Genomic DNA, 22,623 nt, shown 5'->3' on the forward strand with positions numbered 1-22,623 from the left:
GTCACATTAACCTTTTCAGGTCATAGATGGTTACTGCAAAATACTCATGCACCAACAAAATATCGGATGTTACACGACTGCCAAAGGAAATGAACTTGCCGGCTCAACTTTTGTGTTTAACAGCTTGCTACTGGTGCATATTTTACTTTCACCTGTATTTTCATGTTTTAAAAATATAAACGTAACTTATTACCAATTATCGCAGACTATGTCGCGGCATACAGACGATAAAACTTTTGATATACCCGCGGACATCGGCAAGCACAGATACTTAATATTCCCATTGCTGTCTGTTGGCAACCCTGGTACTCGTGCTGACCACTGGACAGTACTAACATTGGACTGCCACCTAAAAGAATGACGATTTTATAACTCATTACGCCCACGTGATGGAATAACAGACAAGTACTTGAAAGATGGCTCTGATATGGTACGTTGTTTATTTGTTTGGTTTTTTTCCGTAAACACTATTCCATATATATACATTGACATGCTATTCCAACACACAGAAAAAACTTGTTGAGTTCAACGCATCTGCATTGGGTATATCCGCAATTCCACAAAATGCACCATTGTATGCAGTGGCCGACTCACCCCAACAAAAGCCTGCAACAAACGATTGTGGCATAATCATCTTGTACATCATCCAAGAGACATTTTTGCAGCAACAAATGATTATAGAAGAGGCAGAAGAAGGTGTCGTAGATATGCGCAGGACCATTGTTGAAGCATTTTTACACTGCAAACTCTAATATGTTATTCTATTCTATGTTACTCTTCGATAATTTCATTTGACTTATGTTATGCTGACTTATATGTTGACCAGAACATGCTTTGGTTTTATTGTTTTTTTTTTTTTTATTGTGTTCTTTCTATACATTATTAAACAGACCTGAATGTTTATTATTTCCGATGATCTTAGTATTGACATTAAATTAAATTATTGTTCAGACAAATAATAATTTACATAACAATCATATTACTGTAGAATGTAAACATGACTATGTTTAGTAAACTGTACATGCAGTGAGAAATATGACAATCATGTAACTATGTTGTGCATAGCAGTGGAATTAGCATATACATCACAATTATTAACATACTGTGAAGAATATGACTACTACGTGACTATGCTTGTAAGTCATTAGAACATGAAAGTGTGAAACAACATACAGTATCAGGAAAATTACTTTACATAACCAAAACCCCATCACGAATGTGACTATTAGTTGAATACATTTTGAATAACAGATGAATGAGCATATATGACTGTTATGCGCCTACGGTGAGCAGATAAATAGGCTGAACAATACATAGGCAACATGACTGCTATGTGACTATGACTGAATAATAATTCTAACAAAGATGCCTACCAGATGACAACACTCGAAACAATTTGAAACATTATTAATGAAATTACATGTGGATATAAAACAATAAAAAAAAATCAGATAAAAATATTAAGCAAAATAATTTCACGTTGAAGTACTATATATGTCTTCTGGTGTAACAAAAATAAAACAGTGAAAATGAAATTTATCCATGAAGAAAAAAAAACCACACTTAATCCTTAAAAACAATTAAAAAATGAAAAACAATCGATACTGTCAACCCCCAATAATGGCCATCGAACACGTCTTCTTGTTGTGGTATCCAATTCGGTTGCACCGACTGCACTTGATCTTTCGTTTGATCTTTTCTCCCTTCGATGGTATTCTTTTTGACTTAGGTCTTCCTCTACGAACATGGTGGTCTGGGGGCCCAACAATCGGCATGTTATTGTCGATCGTAGGTTGCACAAACGGCACAACTGGGTGCGAGTAAGTCTCCCTGTACGCCTCACTGCGGTAATATTTGTCAACATATTTATAGCCCTCGTTAGTATTATTGAACAACACACAAGCAGCGTGAGCACAAGGCAATCCAGTGATCTGCCACATCCTGCACGAACACACTCTTTCTTTTATGTCAACAACTGCGGTTGGGTCGCATAGAACCTCGAACATATGATCCGACGACTTCCTCGCTACCCATACTCTACCTTCTTGAACCAATTGATCCACCTGCTCATGGACTTTTGAGCTAAGCTCCGTTGTCATCGTCGCCCCTTCCTCAGCCCTTATGCTAATATTTATCATAACTTCACCCCTGATATAATCAATAAAATTCGTGATAGGCAAATCACGAGCACCCTTGATCTTCGAGTTCCACGACTCAGCAGCATTTGAGGTCATCTCGTTATGCCGATCTCCGACAAAATAAGAACATGTCCAGTTAGCAAAGGGTAAGTCAGCAATGAAATTATCTACCTTTGCACCTCCGTATTCTTTCAACTCAATCAATTTCTGATGGAACTCAATCTTCGTCGGTGCATATGCACAAGCATTGAATTTGGCAACAATGACCTCTCGAAAATTAGTCGAGCAGCCTCTACACTTGTGCAGCAGATTGTTCTGCAAGTGGACAAGGCAAAATATGTGTCCACAATCAGGGAATATTTCCTTCACACCGCGCAAAATTCCATGGTTACGATCCGATAAGAATGTCAGCACACGGTCTGTTCCAATAGCAGTTTTTAAATGTCGTAGAAAATACGCCCAGTTGTCATCAGTCTCCTCGTTCACTATTCCAAAGGCGACTGGGAACAGTCCTGAGCAATTGAAAAATTAGAATAAGTATTGTAGTCATATATAGACATGTTAAAACAAAACACAAGACTGGGCTTTACCGTTTTCACTGTCTTTCGCCAACGCACTTAGATGGATTCCCCTGTGTTTCCCAGACAAAAAGGTCCCATCAAGAGCCAACATAGGGCGACATGCCTTAAACCCCGACAAACTCCCTTCGAAAGCAAAAAAACACCTCTTAAACTTCATTGATACTGGATCAACATCAAGATGGTACACGCTGCCCGGATTGCTACGCCCAAGCTCTTCAAAATACAAGGGCAAGTACGAGTATGACGTCGTAGCATCTCCAAACACATGATGCTTCCCCGCAGCAAGTGCCTTCCAAGCAACAAAATAGCTTATGTCAATGCCGTAATATAGCTTCACGTTGAGCACGACGTCATTCGGGGCCATTTCAGGTTTGATTCTAACAGCATTCATAATCAAACGCGAAATTAAGTCAGACGTTAATCTATTTTTGCTCGACGAACCAAATGAAGCACCACACGTATGGTGCTTCTCAAATGTCCTAATATAGAAGAATCCATTTGCCTTCTGAAGCGATGCGTGAATCCTCCACATGCACTTCTTTACCACCCTATATTTGCATTCTGCTGTAACCCTGGTAGGCTCGTTCTTAACATAGTTGAATTCAAACCCAACTTCAACAGCATATTTCCGTAACGCATCTCGAAAACCCACAGCACCATTTCGAAACCCTTGCCCCACTTCCCTTATAAGGTTTCTCCAATTAGCGCTCAATAGCTGTGTATTATCAATTACCAATCCATTGGAACGAACCCCCATGTCATCCATCAGATAATTCCCATTTGAACGGATCGCCATATCATTCATCAGATAATTCCCCCCAAAATTCTGTGTATTAGATTGCAGGGCCCTCGCCGACGCTACTGCACAGACGTTGTCTTTGCGCTTCACGGTTACCTCGACACGGCCAAGACCTAGTTGTCGAATCAACGATTTCATATACAAAACCTCGTCATTATCACCAAGCATACCCTCGCCATATCCATCAACACTGTAAGTCATCGATACATCCCTCGCATTCAAACTGCACCACTTATCGGTGACAAAGCCAACGAGGTCTTCATACACAAAATCACCATGACATATCTTCACCCCAAACGAGCCTCCATACTTCAACACAATCATCAAGGTTGACGACATGCTGTGCAGCACTACACAAGAAAATTGAGAATGTGACTACTATGTGACTACGTCTGATGAATAAATATGCACTATTCTGTAAATGCAAATCACATAATATTATCTGAATTCAATTCGACCACCACAAAAACAAATTACAATAAATTACACTAGCATATCAATTAACACAAAACGAACAAATAATTTACAGAGTAGTCACAACGTGACTCTGTGAAAAACGAAATAAAATTTTGAATCAGTAACAATTCTTTACACCAATTAAGACGACCCAAAAATAAACAATAAAATTCGGTTCTACATACACACATATCTGAATACACACACTACAGCCCAGCCCCTTTACGAAAACCAACAAAAATAAAGCAGCATCTCTAACCTTCAACCGCAATTTCCCATTTACGAAAACCAACAAGAATAAATCAGAATCTCTAACCTTCAAACGCAATTTATCTCCGGCAACGAAGAAAGAATGGTTGAACGCCGATAAGATTTCTATTCTCTCTTCATCTCGGCTGAACTCACGTAATTATATCAAAGAAAATCACGTCCGCCTATAATAAAGGGAAACGGTTATGGAAAGATATCGTGATTAAATATTTGATTTATTATAAAAAACTATTAATAAGGGTACTTATGTCTTATTATGTTTAATTGAGGGGGTTTCACTAATTAAGTTTGTGATGTGGGTTTGTACAAAAGTCTTAAAAGTCAATTGGGTTTTACTCATAATATTTTCCATTTGAGGGGGGTATTGCATATTTCCCCTTAATTAATTAACCGACATTTTATTTGGATAAATTGGATTTTATTTAGCTTATTAATTTCTTCATTGATTATTTAATTAGTGGGCTGGTCCCAATTAATGTTAAAACTGGGCTTGGATATTAGAGTGGTCCATATAGTTAAGACTATGACTAAACCCAATAAAGGCTGGGCCTATTAAAATGGTAATTATAGGGAAAACGTGCACAAATATTATTTTGACCCTAATTAATTTTAATTAATATTCATGTTTATATATATATATATATATATATATATATATATATATATATATATATATATATATATTTTATATTTTTATCTTTTTATAAATATAGATGTGTTAGGAGTTTGTGTGGCACAAGAAAAAAATGTATAAATCTTAAGACACTATCGAACGTAGTGTCCGTTTGAATTAAACTTATTTTAAATGGCTGATAAATATAAGTTGTTACGTTTTTTTTTAAATTCAATTTTAAAGTGTTTGGATAATAATGTTTGAAATCATTTTTACTTATTATAAGATCTTAAATAAAAAATGTGGGATATATGTACTTTTTAAAAACGATCGTATTTACTTTCGAGCAATTTATTTTTAGTTTTCTCAACATCTATTTAAAAAAATATAGGAAACACTTTAAAAAATCTTATAAGCTCTTAAAGATCTTAAAATTTTTATAACATCTTATAAACTTAAGCAAACACATTCGTAAATTCGTGATGTTGTATTCTCCTTTTAAGTGACTTTTTGAGTAAATGTAAAAAAAATTAAATAAAAAATCATATAAACAACATTCTTTACACATTTAAAAACTACTCAAGAATAATAAATGGTAAATTTGGTTAACAAAAATTAATTAATTATGATAAGATGTAGTATATATATATATATATATATATATATAGAGAGAGAGAGAGAGAGAGAGAGAGAGAGAGAGAGAGAGAGAGAGAGAGAGAGAGAGAGAGAGAGAGAGAGAGAGAGAGAGAGAGAGAGAGAGAGAGAGAGAGAGAGAGAGAGAGAGAGAGAGAGAGAGAGAGAGATAAATTTGGCATGTTATTAACATATCATTGAATCCCATCATAATTATTTAATAATTAATATATAATAAGCTAATAATTTAAAATAAATTGGTAAATTGAATTTATCTAGACAATCAAATAATTTATTATAACTTGGTCTGATATTTATGTATTTAATTTTTGTGGTGAAAAGACAATTTTACCCCTCAGACGCTAATTTAAATCCCACTTGACGAAACAAACCTCACTCACAAGAGAACCAAAAATCTGTGCTACCTGCAATAAACAATAATTTCTGCTGAAAAATCTATGCTTTGAAGAACAGAACAGAAGAGGAAAATACTATATAAATCTCTCTCTCTCTCTCTCTACTCTCTCTCTCTCTCTCTCTCTCTCTCTCTCTACATATATATTTAAATTTATTTATTAATTTATATAAGTAGAAATCTTTCCATAACCAATTGAATCTACATTCTCTTCCCCCCAACCCACCCAACCCAATTTGCAGAAACCCTAAATTCAGCTGATGATTGTCTTGATGATTTGTGAGATTGTTGAATCGAAAGCTGTTCTGTCAGTAGGCAATTGCAGATTGTAAATGCATGTCGGGGCGGATCTTAACTGGTTCCTGCAATTCGTAGTGTTTGCCTTCGTCGCGGCTTTCGGTTTGCTTTATTTGGTGCGGAACACCGCGTCTAGGTATTTCATGGTGGATTCCAATTTCGATTCCTCCGCCGCCGATTATTCTTCCTCGGATAGCAGGAAAGGAGAGAACATGGCGGAGCCCGGAGGTGGCGCCGCCGCTGTTCCTGATTCATGCGCCGTTTGCGGCCTTGCCACGAATAAACAATGTTCACGTTGCAAGATGGTTAAGTACTGGTAGGCGCCACTATTTACACAGTTTATACTCTCTATTTTTTTATTTATTTTTATTTTTTATTATAGTGGCTGAGCATTGATGAGTAAAGGATAGAGTGATTTGGGATTTTGTTTTATTGTTTATTTTCAATTACGTTGTTCTTCAATGCTAGGATGTGCATGAGCATGTGTGGCTCTAGTTTCGTTAATAGTAACGGAAGTATCCTTTTTGAGCGTAATTATTTTCGGCTTCTGTTTTACTGCTTACGATATAACCTTAAATTCTTGTGCAGATTTAGATTGTAAAATCTGTAGTCATTTAAGCCCTTACTATTCAGCTTTTCTTTTGCTTGTGAGTTGTGCCTGTGTGCGCATGATGACGAACATAGACTGTTCTTTATCGTACAGGGCAACTAAGCTTAATAAAAATGCTCAACAATGTGCTAGTTTCTATTCCATATATTGGACATTTTGAATGATCTAAGATTACGGGAACCGTTAATATCTTGATTTATTTAAGACAGACTGGTGTATCTATAGAATTATTACGGAAACTACAGTTTTTTAGTACTCGTAAGCATCATTTGTCCTCATCCGTTGTCAACCAAATTTACTAATATCTGATTTTAGCCATTAAGATCTGTATGTTTGCCTTGGAAAACTGCTTCTAATCATTCTATAGGGTCTTGTACAATCTGCTAATCTGTGGTTTAAAGGTTTAGTTTTCAGAATTCTCCATCGGGTTTATTTTTCCTTATCTCTTTCACAATATGTTTTACAGGCTTTTTATAGGCTTTTTTTTTGGTGACACTTTAGTATTATTTTTCCATGAATGGTACCCATGCTAATAATTATAATAGGACTATAACCTTGTAAGCAGAATGCATTCATAATTCTTTAATACTGATTCTACTTTCTGGCTAACATATCCTCTGCATCTGAAATTCTAGCTCTGGAGGTTGTCAAAAATCTCACTGGGATTCTGGGCACAAGACAAAATGCAAGGATTTGCTCCGTTCAAAACAAACATTCGCTTTGAGGGGAAAGAAAGGTTCGGTAGTTGCCATGGGTGGAAGCTCAAAGATTATCAAACAGTCAAATAAAGTATTTCACCAATCTCCTCCAACTTTTAAATTGCTTACCAGTTACCATACATAAGCATATACATGCATTGACCAGAACTTCATTGCATTTTTATTGTTCAGATACTTTTCCCGTATGAGGAATTCATAGAATTTTTCAATTGGGACAAGCCAGGTTATCCTCCTTGTGGACTTTTAAATTGTGGAAACAGGTAAGTGATGATTTTCATTTTGCAATTTACTTCTCTATCATCTGCATTGTCAATAACCAACTTGTTTTTTCCCGTCTTACTTCAATGCAGTTGCTTTGCTAATGTGGTTCTTCAATGTCTTGCATATACCCGGCCACTTGTTGCCTACGTGTTGGAGAAAGGCCATAGGAGTGAATGTAATTGACTTGATTAAAACTGTGTATCCGTTTCTATATTCTATTCAAATACACCTATTCATCGTTTCCTCTTTTGTACTTATTGTGGTGAATATTCTTTTCCTCTTTGTTCTCCAGGTCAAAAGGACGATTGGTGCTTTCTGTGTGAATTTCAAATACATGTCGAAAGGGCTAGCCGGAGCCTTCATCCATTTTCTCCTATGAACATTCTCTCAAGATTGCCGAACATAGGCGGTAATCTTGGCTATGGGAAACAGGAGGATTCACACGAGTTTATGAGGTGTTTATTACTTGTTTTGCGCCATTTTATATTTGAGCAATAGCTTTATCTTTTTTTGGTGTATAATCAATTCTATTTTAAGTAACATTGATTGTTTGCAGGTTTGCCATTGACACGATGCAGTCTGTGTGCCTTGACGAATTTGGTGGAGAAAAGGCTGTTCACCCTAGCTATCAAGAGACAACTCTTATTCAACATATATTTGGAGGTCGGCTTCGATCTCAGGTAGCCTGCATTGATCAAGCCTGATCTTTTATTTTCGATTTTGGTTTTTTTTTTTTTTAATTTTTTTTTTTTTATTTTTAAATTATATGCCTCCCCATAGATATAAGTGATTCAGGAAAGTCTTTTACTGGGATGATTAAATATATCAAATTGATATATATAGAAGAATATTGTGAAAGCCGACCAAGTGATTTGATCCTGCCACGACATTTTTTTTTGGAATTCCAAACATGACGATCAATCATCTGACGTGAATATTAATATTGCAAGTTGTTTTGGAGAAAATTTATTTTTGCTAATGAAAATATAAAATTAGGATTCGACATTAACTCTTATCTGCCGAATTGCCGCTCTGCTATGTAAACCACATCAATGCATCAATTTGCATTTAACCTTACCAAAATATGATATTCTTTTTTTTTTCTTTTCTATTTTTATATACTTGTAGTCTCTCTCTCTCTCTCTTGGTTGTTTATTATTTTCCTGTTCCAGGTTATATGTGCAGAATGTGATAATGTTTCAAACCAGTTTGAGAATTTGATGGATTTAACTGTTGAAATTCATGGGGATGCTGGATCTTTGGAGGAGTGTTTGGATCAATTCACTGCCAAAGAGTGGCTTCATGGGGATAATATGTATAAATGTGATGGGTAAGTGTTTGATTTGCAGCATCATTCATTATGCTACTTGTTCTTTGGCCATATTCTGCCAGTAATATAGATCTGGAATCTGAGGCAATTTTTGGTATTCGTCCCCCAAAAATATTTCCATCTCTCAAATACATAATCAAACATTTAATACCATGTTCCCTCAAAAAACACAATTCTACACATTACCCAATACATTTTACAAAGTACCAAATATATCCTCACAACACCCCAATACACATCCAGAACTACCTGAACCTCAAGTTGCCAGCTGAATTGTTTTTACCATCTCATGGATGGTTTTTTCTTTGTTAGATAGCTTAATGTCTAGTTGTGTTATGTTAATTCTTCTCCATAATATGTTGGGTGGCTCACTCAACTTAATACACAACTTTTTTCTTGGCCTTTTTAATTGCTACAGCTGGCACATGATTCCTTTGACTTGCAATTTCATTTGATGCCTACCATTGTTCTTATATTTTGGATTGCTGTTCCTCGATGCAAAATTAACGTGCGCTTTTTGATATTATATATTGGCTAAGCATATTTGACTAAATTGTAATGAATTGTTGCAGTTGCAATGCTTATGTCATGGCATGGAAACGCCTTACGATTCAGCGGGCACCAAACATTCTTACAATTGCATTGAAAAGATTTCAGGTCAGCTCTTTAAATATGCCGTGCTGATTCATTTTACCAGATATCTATAGTATGCAGAGGCAGACGATTCAGTCAATACAATATACAATGTGTCAACAGTCCTTTGTATTTCTTCAACTTCTATTTTTTTTTGTTGCAAAAAGGTTCAAAAGTGTTTAATGATATCAGTGTTTTGGCTAAGCCAATGCAGACCATGTTTGAATGAATGGTAACAAGCTTATTATAATATGTAGAGAAGTTTCCATTGGTGCTTTTTCATAAATTAAAGAGTCAACCTCTCGCTTTCTCTTCCCCCCCACCCCCACCCCCACCCCCACCCCGTCTCATCTTTCCTTTTCCCTTCCCTGACTTCAGTACTTGTTTGTAATGGATTTTAGCTTTCAGACAAGGGATTCCATTTAATTGTTTCCTTTAGTTTCTGATGAAGAAATTACACTCTCTTCTTGCAGAGTGGAAGATTTGGGAAACTTAATAAAAGGGTTAATTTCCCGGAGACGCTTAATCTCAGCCCATACATGAGTGAATTAGAAGATGGAAATGATGTTTACAAGCTATATGCTGTTATTGTACATGTGGACATGCTAAATGCATCCTTTTTTGGCCACTACATCTGCTATGTGAAGGACTTCCGTGGAAGCTGGTACAGAATTGATGACTGTAAGGTAATAATACTTGCCCCCTCTCTTGGATTGCATAGTTGCATGTACCTAAGTTCCAATATACGGGATTTTAGGACATCAAACATTTGCACGGTGCATGCTGGTTTTTGGAATTGCAATCAATAGAAACCATGTCTCATGCTTTCTCGTCTTGTTTGCTGGTTTAATGTTTAATGTATAATTAGTGATCTATGAGAAAGGGAAACACGAAATAACCCACCCATACTAGTGAATGTGGTACTTGAGAACCTTGCAGATTTCTGTCGTATGGCATTTTACTGATATTTACTTACAAAAATCCTAGATGAAACCTGTTTCTTGAAACATTGAAGGATAAAAATATGGTTTTGCTATTTTTGGTTGATCTGTTAAGTAGTATACAGCTGCTGAGGCTAGTTTTTCTGTTATAAAGCTTTTAGTATGCATACAACTATATATTGTTGTAGTAAGTTTGGTGGTATTCTACTCATATTAGAAAGCAAACAAATCAGACATGCACTAACATTTGTCACAAACTCCCTCCTTAGGTTGCTAATGTTGATTTGGATGAAGTACTTTCGCAGGGAGCTTATATGTTATTGTATAGCAGGTAAGTTCTATTATTTCCCAGTGAAGCATAATTTTTTGATCCGAAGTCTTAAACATAATTGCCCAATAAATAGTTTGCGAGCTTTAAGTGCTTTGGAAGTTGTTACGTAACAGTCTATATGGAAAAGTAAAAGTAAAAATTTGGAGAAAAATATAAGCTAGATGTTGTTAAGAGAGTTCCTTTTGAATTAATATCTAATTGTTTTCATCTTGGTTTTAAGTAAATTTGGATATAATATAGTGTCATAAATGTAATACTGACCTTGTAAATTTCAAAACAAGTATCTATACATCTTTTCAAATTCCTTGGGGTGCTTTCGGGAGCAACTGGCTTGTCTCATAATGTTAGTTTGTATGTAAATGGCTTTTATTTTTTTCTATTGACTGGTTTTGACAGGATTTATGCTCGCCCATCTTGCTTACTTCCCACTGAGTTGTTAAAGAAAGAAGAAAGTGAAAACGTGAAAATAACTGAAGTAGATTCTTCCCTCAAACAACTTGCAGTTGATGATTCTGGGCAGTCCTTATCTGCTAATTCTCCAGAAGATGCAATCTTGGATAATGAAATCGTATTATCCAACCTGAGTTTGCCCATTGTCAAGGATGCTGAACTTCACAACAGCGATGAATTGCCCAATGCACCAAAAGAAGAAGCTGCTTCTCATATAAAACACGATACTCAGCAAAAAGCTACCGATACAGATTTTACAGAAGTTGATACTCCCACTTCCGAATCACCCTCCTCCATTACAGAGTTAGTCGAAGAATTGCCCAATGCACCAAAAGAAGAAGCTGCTTCTCATATAAATCACGATACTTTGCAGAAAGCGACCGATACAGATTTTACAGAAGTTGATGCGCCCACTTCCCAATCACCCTCCTCCATTACAGAGTTAGTCGATGAATTGCCCAATGCACCAAAGGAAGTTACTTTTGATACAAAACACGACACTCAGCAAAGAGCTACCACTACTACCTTGTTCGATACAGATTCTACAGAAGTTGATACTTCCCAATCACCTTCTTCCATTACAGAGTTACATGAAGAATCTTCTGATGCTAATGATGTTTCATCCATGGCTATTACCACTGATGAGGTTAGAGATGAAGCTCACACTGCTAAATCTACACCCATCCCCGAAAATGTTGGGCATGGAGAATCTGTACCGTCCTCTGTTAATGTTAAAAACTCTGGTAAGAATTCAAATGCAAAGTTTAAGCCACTTTTTGCGCCTGGTTTTCTCGAAAAACAGCCACGAAAGAAATGTAGTAATAAGCTGGACAGTAAACTAGCCACAGAAAGCATTGACCCGAAGAATCGTTCGTCCTGTGAAAATGGTGGACTGATGAAGGAGAAGCCTCAAACTGTGCATGGGAATGGAAAGGCATCTATAGAATCGGATATTTGTAATGGCTATGCAAATGGAAACTACATTGAGCAAAATGCAGTGAGAGGCTCTAGTTAAGAAGAGCAAAACACCTTCTAACTTTGTTGGATTAGAAATTCGGGAACCTTCACGTGGGCCCGGCCCGTTAGCTGCAAATCTTGTATGGTAAATTCCGATGGAAGTTGGAGACTATGTGTTCGATCAGTTGGTTACAGGCTCAGAAAAATGATTTGAATTCTATCATATTGTAGGGCTGAATCCGATAAGCATTCGAATGTGTCCAGATGGAGATTCAACCTTCGGAAGTCTTGGGAAAAAAATTGAATGACCATTGATAATTATTTCTAAGAAACATTTTTATTTTTATTTTTATTTTTATTTAATATCATTCAATGATCCCATCCCCACAACTGGATGCGCTGGGAATTTGATCCGGGGTTTCGATATTTACAGAAATCTTGGATACACTCTTGTATCTCTTTCTTTCAGCTATTTTTAACTGAAATCGAAATTGCCTTGTTGCACATTTTCATGTGAATTATCTTTGATTGCGGTTAACATGGCTTCCTGTTTCGTATCTAGAATTAACGATAATGCAATTCAATTGATAATTATTTTGATTTTCACAGATATATATTCAGCTGATGGTTTCTTCCTTTTTTGTTTTTGTTTTTTTCCTTTTTGTTGGCCAAAAAAATGATTTTTATTTCATAAACAAAGGATACATGTGGTGACGGACTCATTAAAAACCTTGTTGGCCTAAAACAAGGAAAAGAGTACCTAGCTTACATGTAGAGAAATAAAAATCAAGGAAAACAAAATTCAAACTCCTATTACAACTTGTTCAGCCTACCAAATGATATATAGAAAATCAATACCACCTCTAGAGTTTAAAAAAAAAAAAAAAGCCACAAACGGAGAGGAAAGAGAGAACAAGTTGCACGAGGTTAATTGACACATCACTTCACCGAGGTGTAATTGACGAACTGATTTTAGCTTCAAAACCAAGCATGGATCGCCATCTACGCATTTTATTCATAAAAGACAAGTTGCAATCATCCACCTCTACTAGACTGATAAATTTCAAGTTTTCCGGTAAACTTTTTAGTTTGTAGCAATGCCTAAAAATCACCTTTTGCATACTATGCATGCCTCGATCCTCGAATTCCAATTGTTCTATATCCAAGTCCTCCAGCAGCAGAAACTTAAGACTAGGGAATTGTGCGCCACTGATTTTCCAAATGGGCCCACAAAAAGCATACCATCGCAGTTTGAGCACTTTAAGATTCTGCAATGCTGAAAGCACTTCAATTTTCTTCCACGAAAATCCACATCCACTCAGAGTTATCTTCTTAATGTTCACAGGAAAATTCGGAATGCAATGAACGATGTGGGGCCCGAGATTAGGATTTACAACGATGCATTTGAATGACTCAAATTTTTGATAGAGCGAGGTAAATTGACTGAAAAAACTGAAGGTCTCCAGTGAATCGTGTGCCGACTCGATCTGAACAGCTACTCTCTTTAGCATGGGAATCCTTGAAAGAACTTTCATGGTACAACTGTGAACACTCACACCTGAAAGTGTAACAAGATTTTCAAGAACCGGATGAGAACCATCCGAAGAAGGAGGAGCTGGCAGATCAAAGCCTTTGCAATAAAGTTGCCTCAGTTTACGCAGTTTCCATATCCCTATAGGTAGATAAGCCGGACCATTTTTCGACGATTTGATGTTGTGATGCCGACCGAAAATCAAGACTTCGAGGTTCGAAAGTTTCGATATGGAGTTGGGGAGCTCTCCGTCAAACGTGATGGAAAGATACCTTAACTGAATTAGTGAAAACACTTGATGTGGGAACTCGTAGAAACGGACTCCAAGTGCATCTAGTATTTTGAGCAATCTAAAACACAACGGCAACACTATTGGATATTGTTGTTTTGGACCGAAACAAAGAAGAGATCGTATATTTGGAACTGATTCCATCCACTCATGAACTTCTCTAAAAGCAAGAACAACATTATTGTGGATGCACAGGCGGTGTTGGCTTCTCATCTTCTCTGGCATACAATCGATGTACTTTTTCACGACGTGGAAAATTTTTTCACTCTTTGCTTCATTAACACATAGACTCCGAAATGTGAAATGCAGACTGCAGTTCTTAGTTGTTTCATTACTTACAGATGCCTTCTTTTGTATCAAAACAATATTTTGGCAAATAAGTTTATCCAAGTAATCTTCGGGAAGGTCTTCCGATAATAAATTGAAAAAGCCCTCAGAAACCCATAATTTGATGAGCATGGATCGAGAAATCACATATTCTTTTGGGAAAACACCCATATAGAGAAAGAATACCTTTAGATATTGAGGCAACATCATATAACTAAAATACAGTGCTTTTGAGAGGGGTGTATCGTCATTTCTTGTGATGATGAGTGGATCTTCATTTTCTGATAATGTCTTCCATTCTTGAACCAATTTTCCACGTAGATTCTCTCCAACCTGAATAATTGCCAAATCTCATCGATTTAAGAAAAAAAGGAGTTTAACTCTATTAGACTAAAAGAAACTCTTGAAACAATAATAAAAAAAAAGAATGATACACAAAGAAAGAGATGTTTACAGTTTTCATGCCTATACTATAGTATTATAAAACAACTTTTGTCCATGTACAATTTCAATATCAATTTTGATCCTCAAATATAGTATCAGAAGGATAGATATTCTCTCCAACCTGTATAATTGCCGCAGGGAGTCCTTGGCAGTTTCTGGCGATCTTCTTTCCGATTTTCTCAAGTTCCGAACTACACTTGTATCCACTAGAAAATGCCGTATGGTGAAGTAGTTTCCAACTATCGTCGTCGTTCAACAACGGCAATGGGGTAATCCTTTTGGATAGAAACCAAAAGTGATCTATGGTTTGGATCTGAGACGTGATGATGATGCGGCTTCCTTTTTCGTTTCTTGGGAAACCCCTAAACTCTATCGAATGCCAGACTTTAGTATTAGTCCACAGGTCGTCTAACACAATTAGATACTTTTGACCGGATAAAGCCTCCCACAATTGATTTCTCAGATAGTCTTTGTTTTCGTGAAGTAGTTCATCAGAGGTGGGAAAGACGACGCCGAGTTGATTGAGAACAAGCAGCATAATTTCTTCCAATTTATTGTAGCGTGGGCCGACGTGCACGAATAAACGAGTTTGGAACCCATCTACAACATTTGGATCGCTATAAACATGTTTAACGAGAGTAGTCTTACCGATCCCGGTCATGCCCGCAACTGTTTTGACCCTGAGACTGGATTCGGGCTGCTGAATCCATTCTTTTAGTACTTTTATTTGCTCATCCAGTCCCACCAGATCTTGTTGTTTCCCAAGGCTGCTATAATCAGAAGAAGACTTGTTTAGTTGTTGTTGTTCAGTGGAGTTCAATGCTGTGAGAAACGAACTGAGTTCTTGTTTGAGTTGTGATAGTTGTTGGGAGAAGGAGAAAGTGAAACCGGTATAATCATCGAAAGAGTAGCTTTCAGATTGATGATCGGAAAGTCGTAATAAGAGATCGGATACATGGGATTCGATCAGATCCTGGAGTTGTTGGGCTGCATCTTTTACTCGCCTTTCGGAAGCAGCATCATCAACTAAGTTGTAGCTAGGAAGGAGCTTGGTTGCCTCGAGAAATGAATCCAAGTCAGCATCCGGCCAAACGATATCGACGTCGTCGGAATAATATTTTTGGAATGCTGACATGTCCGCAAGCTCCATCATTGCCCACTTAAGCGAATATACGGCAGCATGAGCCATTCTCTCTCTCTCTCTCTCTCTCTCTCTCTCTCTTGATTAGTATAGGATAAGCGTTTAGGCTGGCCAAGAACACAAGCTCTATATATCTAGTGTATAGAGAAGTCAACTTGCATTTTCCAAGATGATGATCATGTATTAAAATTTAAAACATAAGATATAATTGGAAGATCCGAAATAAGCGCAAGATGGATCGGAGGAGTTGAGGGAGTTAAAATAATAAGACAAGTGTGTGTTGTGTTGAATTGAATTGAATTGGTTTGATGGGTTTCTTTTTTCTTTATTGGATTTGGATGAGAGTACGTTGTAATAAACAAAAATGGGTCAACTGTATGTATGGCAATTTCAATTGGGGCAATTTGCTATAGGTCCCTCTATATTAAATTTTATGTGAATAAATCCTAGTCAAAAATCCTATTTTTTAATAAATCAATTGTATTCATTATGGCAAAAATACCCTTAATCAATCCAAATCAAACCACCCCAAAATATCTTTATCAATTAAATCCCCCAAAAATCTCTCTATCAAATCAAATTTCCCAAGGTGAAGTAGTATATCCAAGGTGAAAAAGACGCCGAGTTGATTGAGAACAAGCAGCATGATTTGTTCCAAATTATCACAGCGTGGGCCGATGTGCACGAACAAACGAGTTTCGAACACATCTACAACGCGTGGATCGTTGTAAACTTGTTTAACAAGAGTAGTCTTACCGATCCCGGTCATGCCCACTTAACCGAATATACGGCAGCATGAGCCATTCTCTCTCTCTCTCTCTCTCTCTCTCTCTCTCTCTTCTCTCTCTCTCTCTCGATTAGTACAGGATAAGAATTTTAGCCCAAGAACACAAGCTCTATATATCTAGTGTATAGAGAAGTCAACTTGCATTTTCCAAGATGATGATGTATTAAAATTTAAAACATAAGATATAATTGGAAGATCCGAAATAAGCGCAAGATGGATCGGAGGAGTTGATCAGGGAGTTAAAATAAGACAAGTGTGTACGTGTTGAATTGAATTGGTTTGATGGGTTTCTTTATTGGATTTGGATGAGAGTTGTAATAAACAAAAATGGGTCAACTGTATGTATGTATGGCAATTTCAATTACATGAGGAGTTGGATAAAAGTAATCTGGTGGGTCTTTAAGAATTTGAGGAGTTCTAAAATATGACGAAAATACCCCTGCTAGGCCTATGAATATAAGGGTTTGTTTGAGCCATTTTTCACTATATTTTTTAACATTAATTTTACTTGGGAAATTTTGATGTTTTTATATTTTTCTTCAAAACATTTAATTACTTAGTTTTTTTTTTTCTAAATAAAACCTTTTATTTTCGTCATTTTGAATTTCTTCATTTTTTTCTTAAATGTCTTCCGGTAGTTCAAATTCTAAAAAATAATAGGATTGTAAATGATGTTTGTAATCTTAGGATGTTTAAACTACCGGAAGATATTTAAGAAAAAAAAACATGAAGAAACTCAAAATGACAAAAATAAAAGGTTTTATTTAGAAAATTAAAAAAAATATATAAGCAATTAGATGTTTTAGAGAAAAAAATATAAATACCAAATAATCTCCCACGTAAAATTAACTGAAAATGGTAAAATATATAATGGAAAATAACTCAAACTATATATATATATATATATATTTGCTTGAGTAGGGGTATTTTTGTCATATTTTGAGAAAAATGTAATGTGAGAGGGGTTTTTGTATTTATGTGTAGTACATGGGGGTATATGATACAAAGTTCATAGTATAGGGGTGTTTTTGTATTTAACCCTTTATATTATATATAGATTTTTGGATCGGCCCGTTGCTGAGAATTCGAACCGTTGGATCATGTTCAAATCGACGTACAAGCAAATGGAGGGTCTTAAACGGAATTTCGATGACAGTTGACTTTCCAAATTTATTTTGTATTCAAACTCAGACTACAAGCTGTAAATTGATTGGGCTTCCACGTATTCGACGACAGTTGACTGTGAATTGACGTTTCTTCGTTATTTGATGCATATATAATTAAAATTAAAGGAGATTCATGAAAAGGAAAAAAAAACAGTCAAAATAAACAAAAAGTGAAATTCAATTCCCTCATGTTTATAATTTTTCCAATAATTCGACAAATTACAAATTTGGTCGAATATATATATATAGATATTGTGTATATATAGATAGTCTACCACATATATCAAAGATCAATTAAGTGAACATTCTTGTTTGCTAGTAGAAGGACTAGAACAATAGTCATAAGTCATGTACGCGCTTCTGTAACTCTTCATTTGTTGCTTTTGCTCGTCGTTTAGCTCCAAGTGTCGATGCCTATTCCAAAAATAGTGCCCATTCCCACAAATAGAAACGTCGTCGTTTTGAGTAGGGCAAGCATAGAAATCGAAATCTTGATAATGGGCCACAAATGGGGCTTGGGCCCAATCAACTGGCCCGGCCCAATCTGCATTCCATATACTTGCTTCAATATGCATTGCCTTTGACGGATACGCAACTCCTTGTGCACTGTTGTTCTTGAACACTCTTATCGGAATTTCGTCGATAAAGAATCTGTTCATACACAATTTCGACGAAAGCCAATTATACACTATTTTCTTAGTGACAATACTAAAAAAAATAGAATAATATGTTTTTTTGGGGGGTCATGGCCCACAAAGATCATTTATTGCATTCAACATCGTTGTATATTCTCTAATTGCTGAAAAAGTTCTCGTATTATTTTGATGCGAAAAACCCCTATGATTCTTTTTCTTTTGGCAAAATGCCCCCCAAAAACTCACTATTTAGGGGTTACGTTATGTGCGAAAAAAATGCATGGAGTTTACTTAATTAACAAATTAAATTCAATAAGCTCAATTATATATATATATGATCATATTGCAAATGAACAAGAATTAATATATATGTATATATATACGTGCATGCTTACACAATTTGGCTAGGGTTCCAGAGAATTCCGTAAGTGTGAAAATCTTGCGACGGGTCGAAGGGAAGTTTGAAACTTTGTTCTCTGTGGCCTCCGTCGTAATCGTAAACATTGGTTTGCACAGTTCCATTAGTGCCCAAGAATTCAAAGTCAAGTTCAAAATGATTCCCAGGTTCTTGATTATCCGGTGCTGATGTTAACTGCCAATTAACCGTACATAATACACATTAATAATCAAAATTAAAAAAAAAAAAATTAATATTTACACACATATGTATAAGTAATATTCTTACATAAAAGCATGTAACAATTCCTTCTGTTTTCTTTTCGGGTATTTTCATCCTTATACGGAACAAACCGGACCCGTAATCCAACTTAGACCTAAATCCAGCACCTACGAAAAAACAAATAACAAAAATAATAAAAATAATAAAAAAAAAGAGTTTTTTTTTTTAGTATAGAATATATATAAATATGCATATGCATGAAAAATAAATATTGTATCTATGTATAAATATATATATATACAAACCTGAGGATGTATCCATCAGAAGTTGGACTTCATTTCCTTGAGGATCAACTGATAAGTGGTTTGATCCCCATAGAGGTGAATAGTATTTATCAAAACTGTTTTCTGCTACATTTTTTTGCAATAAAAAAACACAAATAAAAAGAAAAATGGTGAGAAAATCCATTATTATGGAGGTAATTAATTAAATATTTTCTTGAGTGTAATTGATGAATAATGCTCTCTCTATGTTGCTGTATATATAGGCAATTAATTAGGTGCTGTAATATTTTTCCTTTAAATAATTAATAAATATTTTCCTATGTTTTGACTATGTTCATGAAGTGATGATGCTAATGAGCTTGAGTTATGCCATTAATTAGCCATTGATTAGTTTAATTAATTTTACTGAATAATTAGATGCTTGTTATACTATATGAAGAGATGCTGATTGTTTAATTACAACTTTAATTAGGGCGGAAAAACAATTAAGATTTTTGATTTATTATATATGTATATATTATTTCACAATTAACTCGTTAATTTGTTTGCTCAAGTCATTTACCGATTAATAGTAATGAGATAGAGTTAATTAAGCCAGTGGCTAGTAATTGAATAGATTCTCTTTTACTGAAAAAGATGCTATAATAATATGATGAGGAAAATGTCAAAATTAGAAAAAAGATGGTGATTGTTACAAATTGGGGCCTTAAATTAGGGCATTAACTAGTGAATATTTCAGTTAGCTAGGGGTGTAAACGAGTCGAGCTCGAGCTCAAGCTCAAATCCATTTTGACAAGCTCAAGCTTGAGCCATTATATGTTTTTTTTTCTTCTAATTTTTATTAATATTATTATAAATTAGTTTATTTTTTTCAATTACTTTTATGAATTTATTATTTATTTTATATTAATTATATTTAAAAAAAATTAAAAATAAAAAAAAATAAAAAAAAAATCGCAAATCGGCTCACGAGCTCACAAACAACTAAGAATGAGCTCCGACTCGACTTGTCAGAAAGCTTGAGCTCTAAAAAATCGAGATCGATTTCGAGTTCTTTTCAAATCGACTCATCGAGCTCACGAGCCGGCTCAGCTCATTTACACCCCTAGTTCGGTGTTTACATATGGTACGGGGAATGTGCACTAGATCACGTGTAACACACATTGATTATATGTTACACATATATTAATTAGTTATATTAACATCATATATTAGCTTCTTTATCCATTTGCTTAATTTTATTTCTAATTACTTCAAAAAAAATCTAATTTACTATAAAATACTCTTTTCTTTTTATTTTTGAAATTAAATATCATGATTCAACCCTTCTTCATGTTATTATTAAAACAAAAATTGCATCCAAATGATAATACATATTACATATATTCGAATAATTTGTACAATAAATAAATAAATGTGTCACAAAAGATTATTTAATTCGTTCACTTTCTAAATATAATAAAAACTATACTAATTTCAACTCCGATCTCAATGAGCTGCAAGGACGATAGATGCAAACGCCATCACCAAACCAATCGACAAACCGCCGACCATCTGTTTCCCGGCGGCGTTGGCCGGCGGCGGTGTCTGATCGGCGTCAGCCGGTGCAGAGTCGGGAGAAGGACCAGGAGCATCGGCGGCCGGTGCATCAGCGGCCGGAGCATCGGCCGGGGCAGCAACATCAGAATCAGGGGCGGGGGCATCAGCTGCAGGCTCTTCAACCTCCGGGCTCTCCGCCGGCGGCGAAGTGGCGTTGGATGCGGGGGCCTTGGGCGGCGGCGCGGTGACCGGCTTGAACGAGCCGTCGATCCCGGGGGCGACGATGACGTGGGAAATGCTGAGGACGGAGATGTTGTAGGGCTGCTTGGCGACGGAGCCCTCGACCTTGGCGTCGAGCGGCGCGCCGTTCATGGCGGAGCCGAAGTAGATGTTGCCGTCGGTGCTGTGGATGACGTTGAGGAATCCCTGCATGTCGTCGGCGGTGCCGGTGGACTGGTAGAGCGTGGTGACCACGCTCTTGGTGTTCTTGAACTTGTAGAGCTTCAGCATGTCGAAGTAGTCGAGGACGATGTGGGTGCTTAGGATCCTCGTCTGAACGTCGACGGATTTTCCGGCGAGATCTCCGATGCGGTCGTTGGTGAGGGCGAGGATGGTCAGTGTCTTGCGGCGGTTGATCTTGGTGGCGAGGTCGGTGGCGGTGAGGAGGGAGTTGTAGGTTGTGAACTCCGGGTACTGATCGAGGATTAGGGTTATGTTGTGGGCGGAGGTGGTGGCGGAGAGGAGGAGCACGGCGGAGATGACGAATAACGACGCGGCGGCGGAGGGACTCATTTTTGCTGTTCGATTAATTGATGTATTTTTATTATCACCAAAAAGCAAAAACGAGTGTACTCTTTTATTTGTGTCCTTTGCTAAAAAGGAAAATCGGTGCCGCTTCTTATTATTGACAATTCGCCGGAGACTGTGTGTATATATATATTTACATATACATACAACATGTGTACGTGTGAGGATCGTAGGAGAGAAAATCTCTCTTCTCCACAGAGATTGGGTGGCTTTGAGCCATGCATGAAAGTGGACGTACAGTTTTAATTAGTATATATCCTTTTATTTAATTTAATTAAGGGGAAATTAAATAAAATAAAATAAAAAAAATCCTTATCTATGTTGCATCATTATAGGTAAGAAAAAAAAAAAAAAAAAACTCTATTTTCAGTTTCCATGAAACTTTCTACGTTTGGATTTTCAGTTAATTATAAGTCCTTTTTTATGTGTATTTTAATTAATATTTTGCCAAATTTGCCTAATTATAATTTCAGTTAATTATCTGGTTCCACCGCTCTCGGGTCAATTGATTTAAATTAGTCGAGTCAATTTATAAGATGGAGAAGGCGGGCTGATTAGCGCTTTAGAAAGTGATCGATGAACTTTTTTAACTAACAAAATCATAAAGATATTTTTGTCAA

The 22,623-nt window shown here is 36.2% G+C and overlaps 5 protein-coding genes across 7 annotated transcripts; 1 reads left to right on the forward strand and 4 right to left on the reverse strand.

Annotated features, from left to right (window-relative positions):
- Positions 1 to 1,607: 1,607 nt before the first annotated feature.
- LOC105964773 (uncharacterized) lies at positions 1,608 to 3,857 on the reverse strand. The gene is made up of 2 exons (XM_012989278.2): positions 2,729 to 3,857; positions 1,608 to 2,650 (listed from the first exon to the last, which is right to left on the reverse strand). The coding sequence occupies exons 1-2, from the start codon at positions 3,855 to 3,857 to the stop codon at positions 1,608 to 1,610; spliced, it is 2,172 nt and encodes a 723-aa protein (XP_012844732.2).
- A 2,028-nt stretch (positions 3,858 to 5,885) lies between these two features.
- On the forward strand, positions 5,886 to 12,972 carry LOC105975187 (ubiquitin carboxyl-terminal hydrolase 18). The gene is made up of 11 exons (XM_013000360.2): positions 5,886 to 6,518; positions 7,448 to 7,601; positions 7,703 to 7,791; positions 7,882 to 7,967; positions 8,085 to 8,247; positions 8,349 to 8,472; positions 8,965 to 9,122; positions 9,695 to 9,779; positions 10,229 to 10,441; positions 10,966 to 11,027; positions 11,424 to 12,972. Exons 1-11 carry the CDS (start codon positions 6,238 to 6,240, stop codon positions 12,490 to 12,492), a joined length of 2,484 nt encoding a protein of 827 aa, XP_012855814.2. The 5' UTR covers positions 5,886 to 6,237; the 3' UTR covers positions 12,493 to 12,972.
- A 169-nt stretch (positions 12,973 to 13,141) lies between these two features.
- Positions 13,142 to 16,448, reverse strand: LOC105975188 (disease resistance RPP13-like protein 4). 3 transcript variants are annotated; one of them, XM_088816191.1, is made up of 3 exons: positions 15,147 to 16,448; positions 13,398 to 14,914; positions 13,142 to 13,244 (listed from the first exon to the last, which is right to left on the reverse strand). In XM_088816191.1, the coding sequence occupies exons 1-3, from the start codon at positions 16,212 to 16,214 to the stop codon at positions 13,157 to 13,159; spliced, it is 2,673 nt and encodes an 890-aa protein (XP_088672317.1). In that variant the 5' UTR covers positions 16,215 to 16,448; the 3' UTR covers positions 13,142 to 13,156. The 3 variants fall into 3 exon arrangements, with proteins under 3 accessions (XP_088672317.1, XP_088672325.1, XP_088672329.1); XM_088816203.1 differs by lacking the exon at positions 13,142 to 13,244 and having other exon boundaries at positions 13,856 to 13,992; positions 14,768 to 14,914; positions 15,147 to 16,340; XM_088816199.1 differs by having other exon boundaries at positions 13,203 to 14,914.
- Positions 16,449 to 18,309: 1,861 nt separating this feature from the next.
- Positions 18,310 to 20,067, reverse strand: LOC105975192 (xyloglucan endotransglucosylase/hydrolase protein 2). Its single transcript, XM_013000365.2, has 4 exons — positions 19,679 to 20,067; positions 19,440 to 19,540; positions 19,150 to 19,346; positions 18,310 to 18,770 (listed from the first exon to the last, which is right to left on the reverse strand). Exons 1-4 carry the CDS (start codon positions 19,839 to 19,841, stop codon positions 18,410 to 18,412), a joined length of 822 nt encoding a protein of 273 aa, XP_012855819.2. The 5' UTR covers positions 19,842 to 20,067; the 3' UTR covers positions 18,310 to 18,409.
- Positions 20,068 to 21,010: 943 nt separating this feature from the next.
- Positions 21,011 to 22,109, reverse strand: LOC105975194 (fasciclin-like arabinogalactan protein 3). Its single transcript, XM_013000366.2, has one exon. It carries the CDS (start codon positions 21,986 to 21,988, stop codon positions 21,146 to 21,148), a length of 843 nt encoding a protein of 280 aa, XP_012855820.1. The 5' UTR covers positions 21,989 to 22,109; the 3' UTR covers positions 21,011 to 21,145.
- Positions 22,110 to 22,623: the final 514 nt, after the last annotated feature.

The sequence above is a fragment of the Erythranthe guttata genome, chromosome 1, assembly GCF_056151865.1.
Source record: "Erythranthe guttata isolate IM_541 chromosome 1, IM_541, whole genome shotgun sequence".
NCBI lineage: Eukaryota > Viridiplantae > Streptophyta > Magnoliopsida > Lamiales > Phrymaceae > Erythranthe > Erythranthe guttata.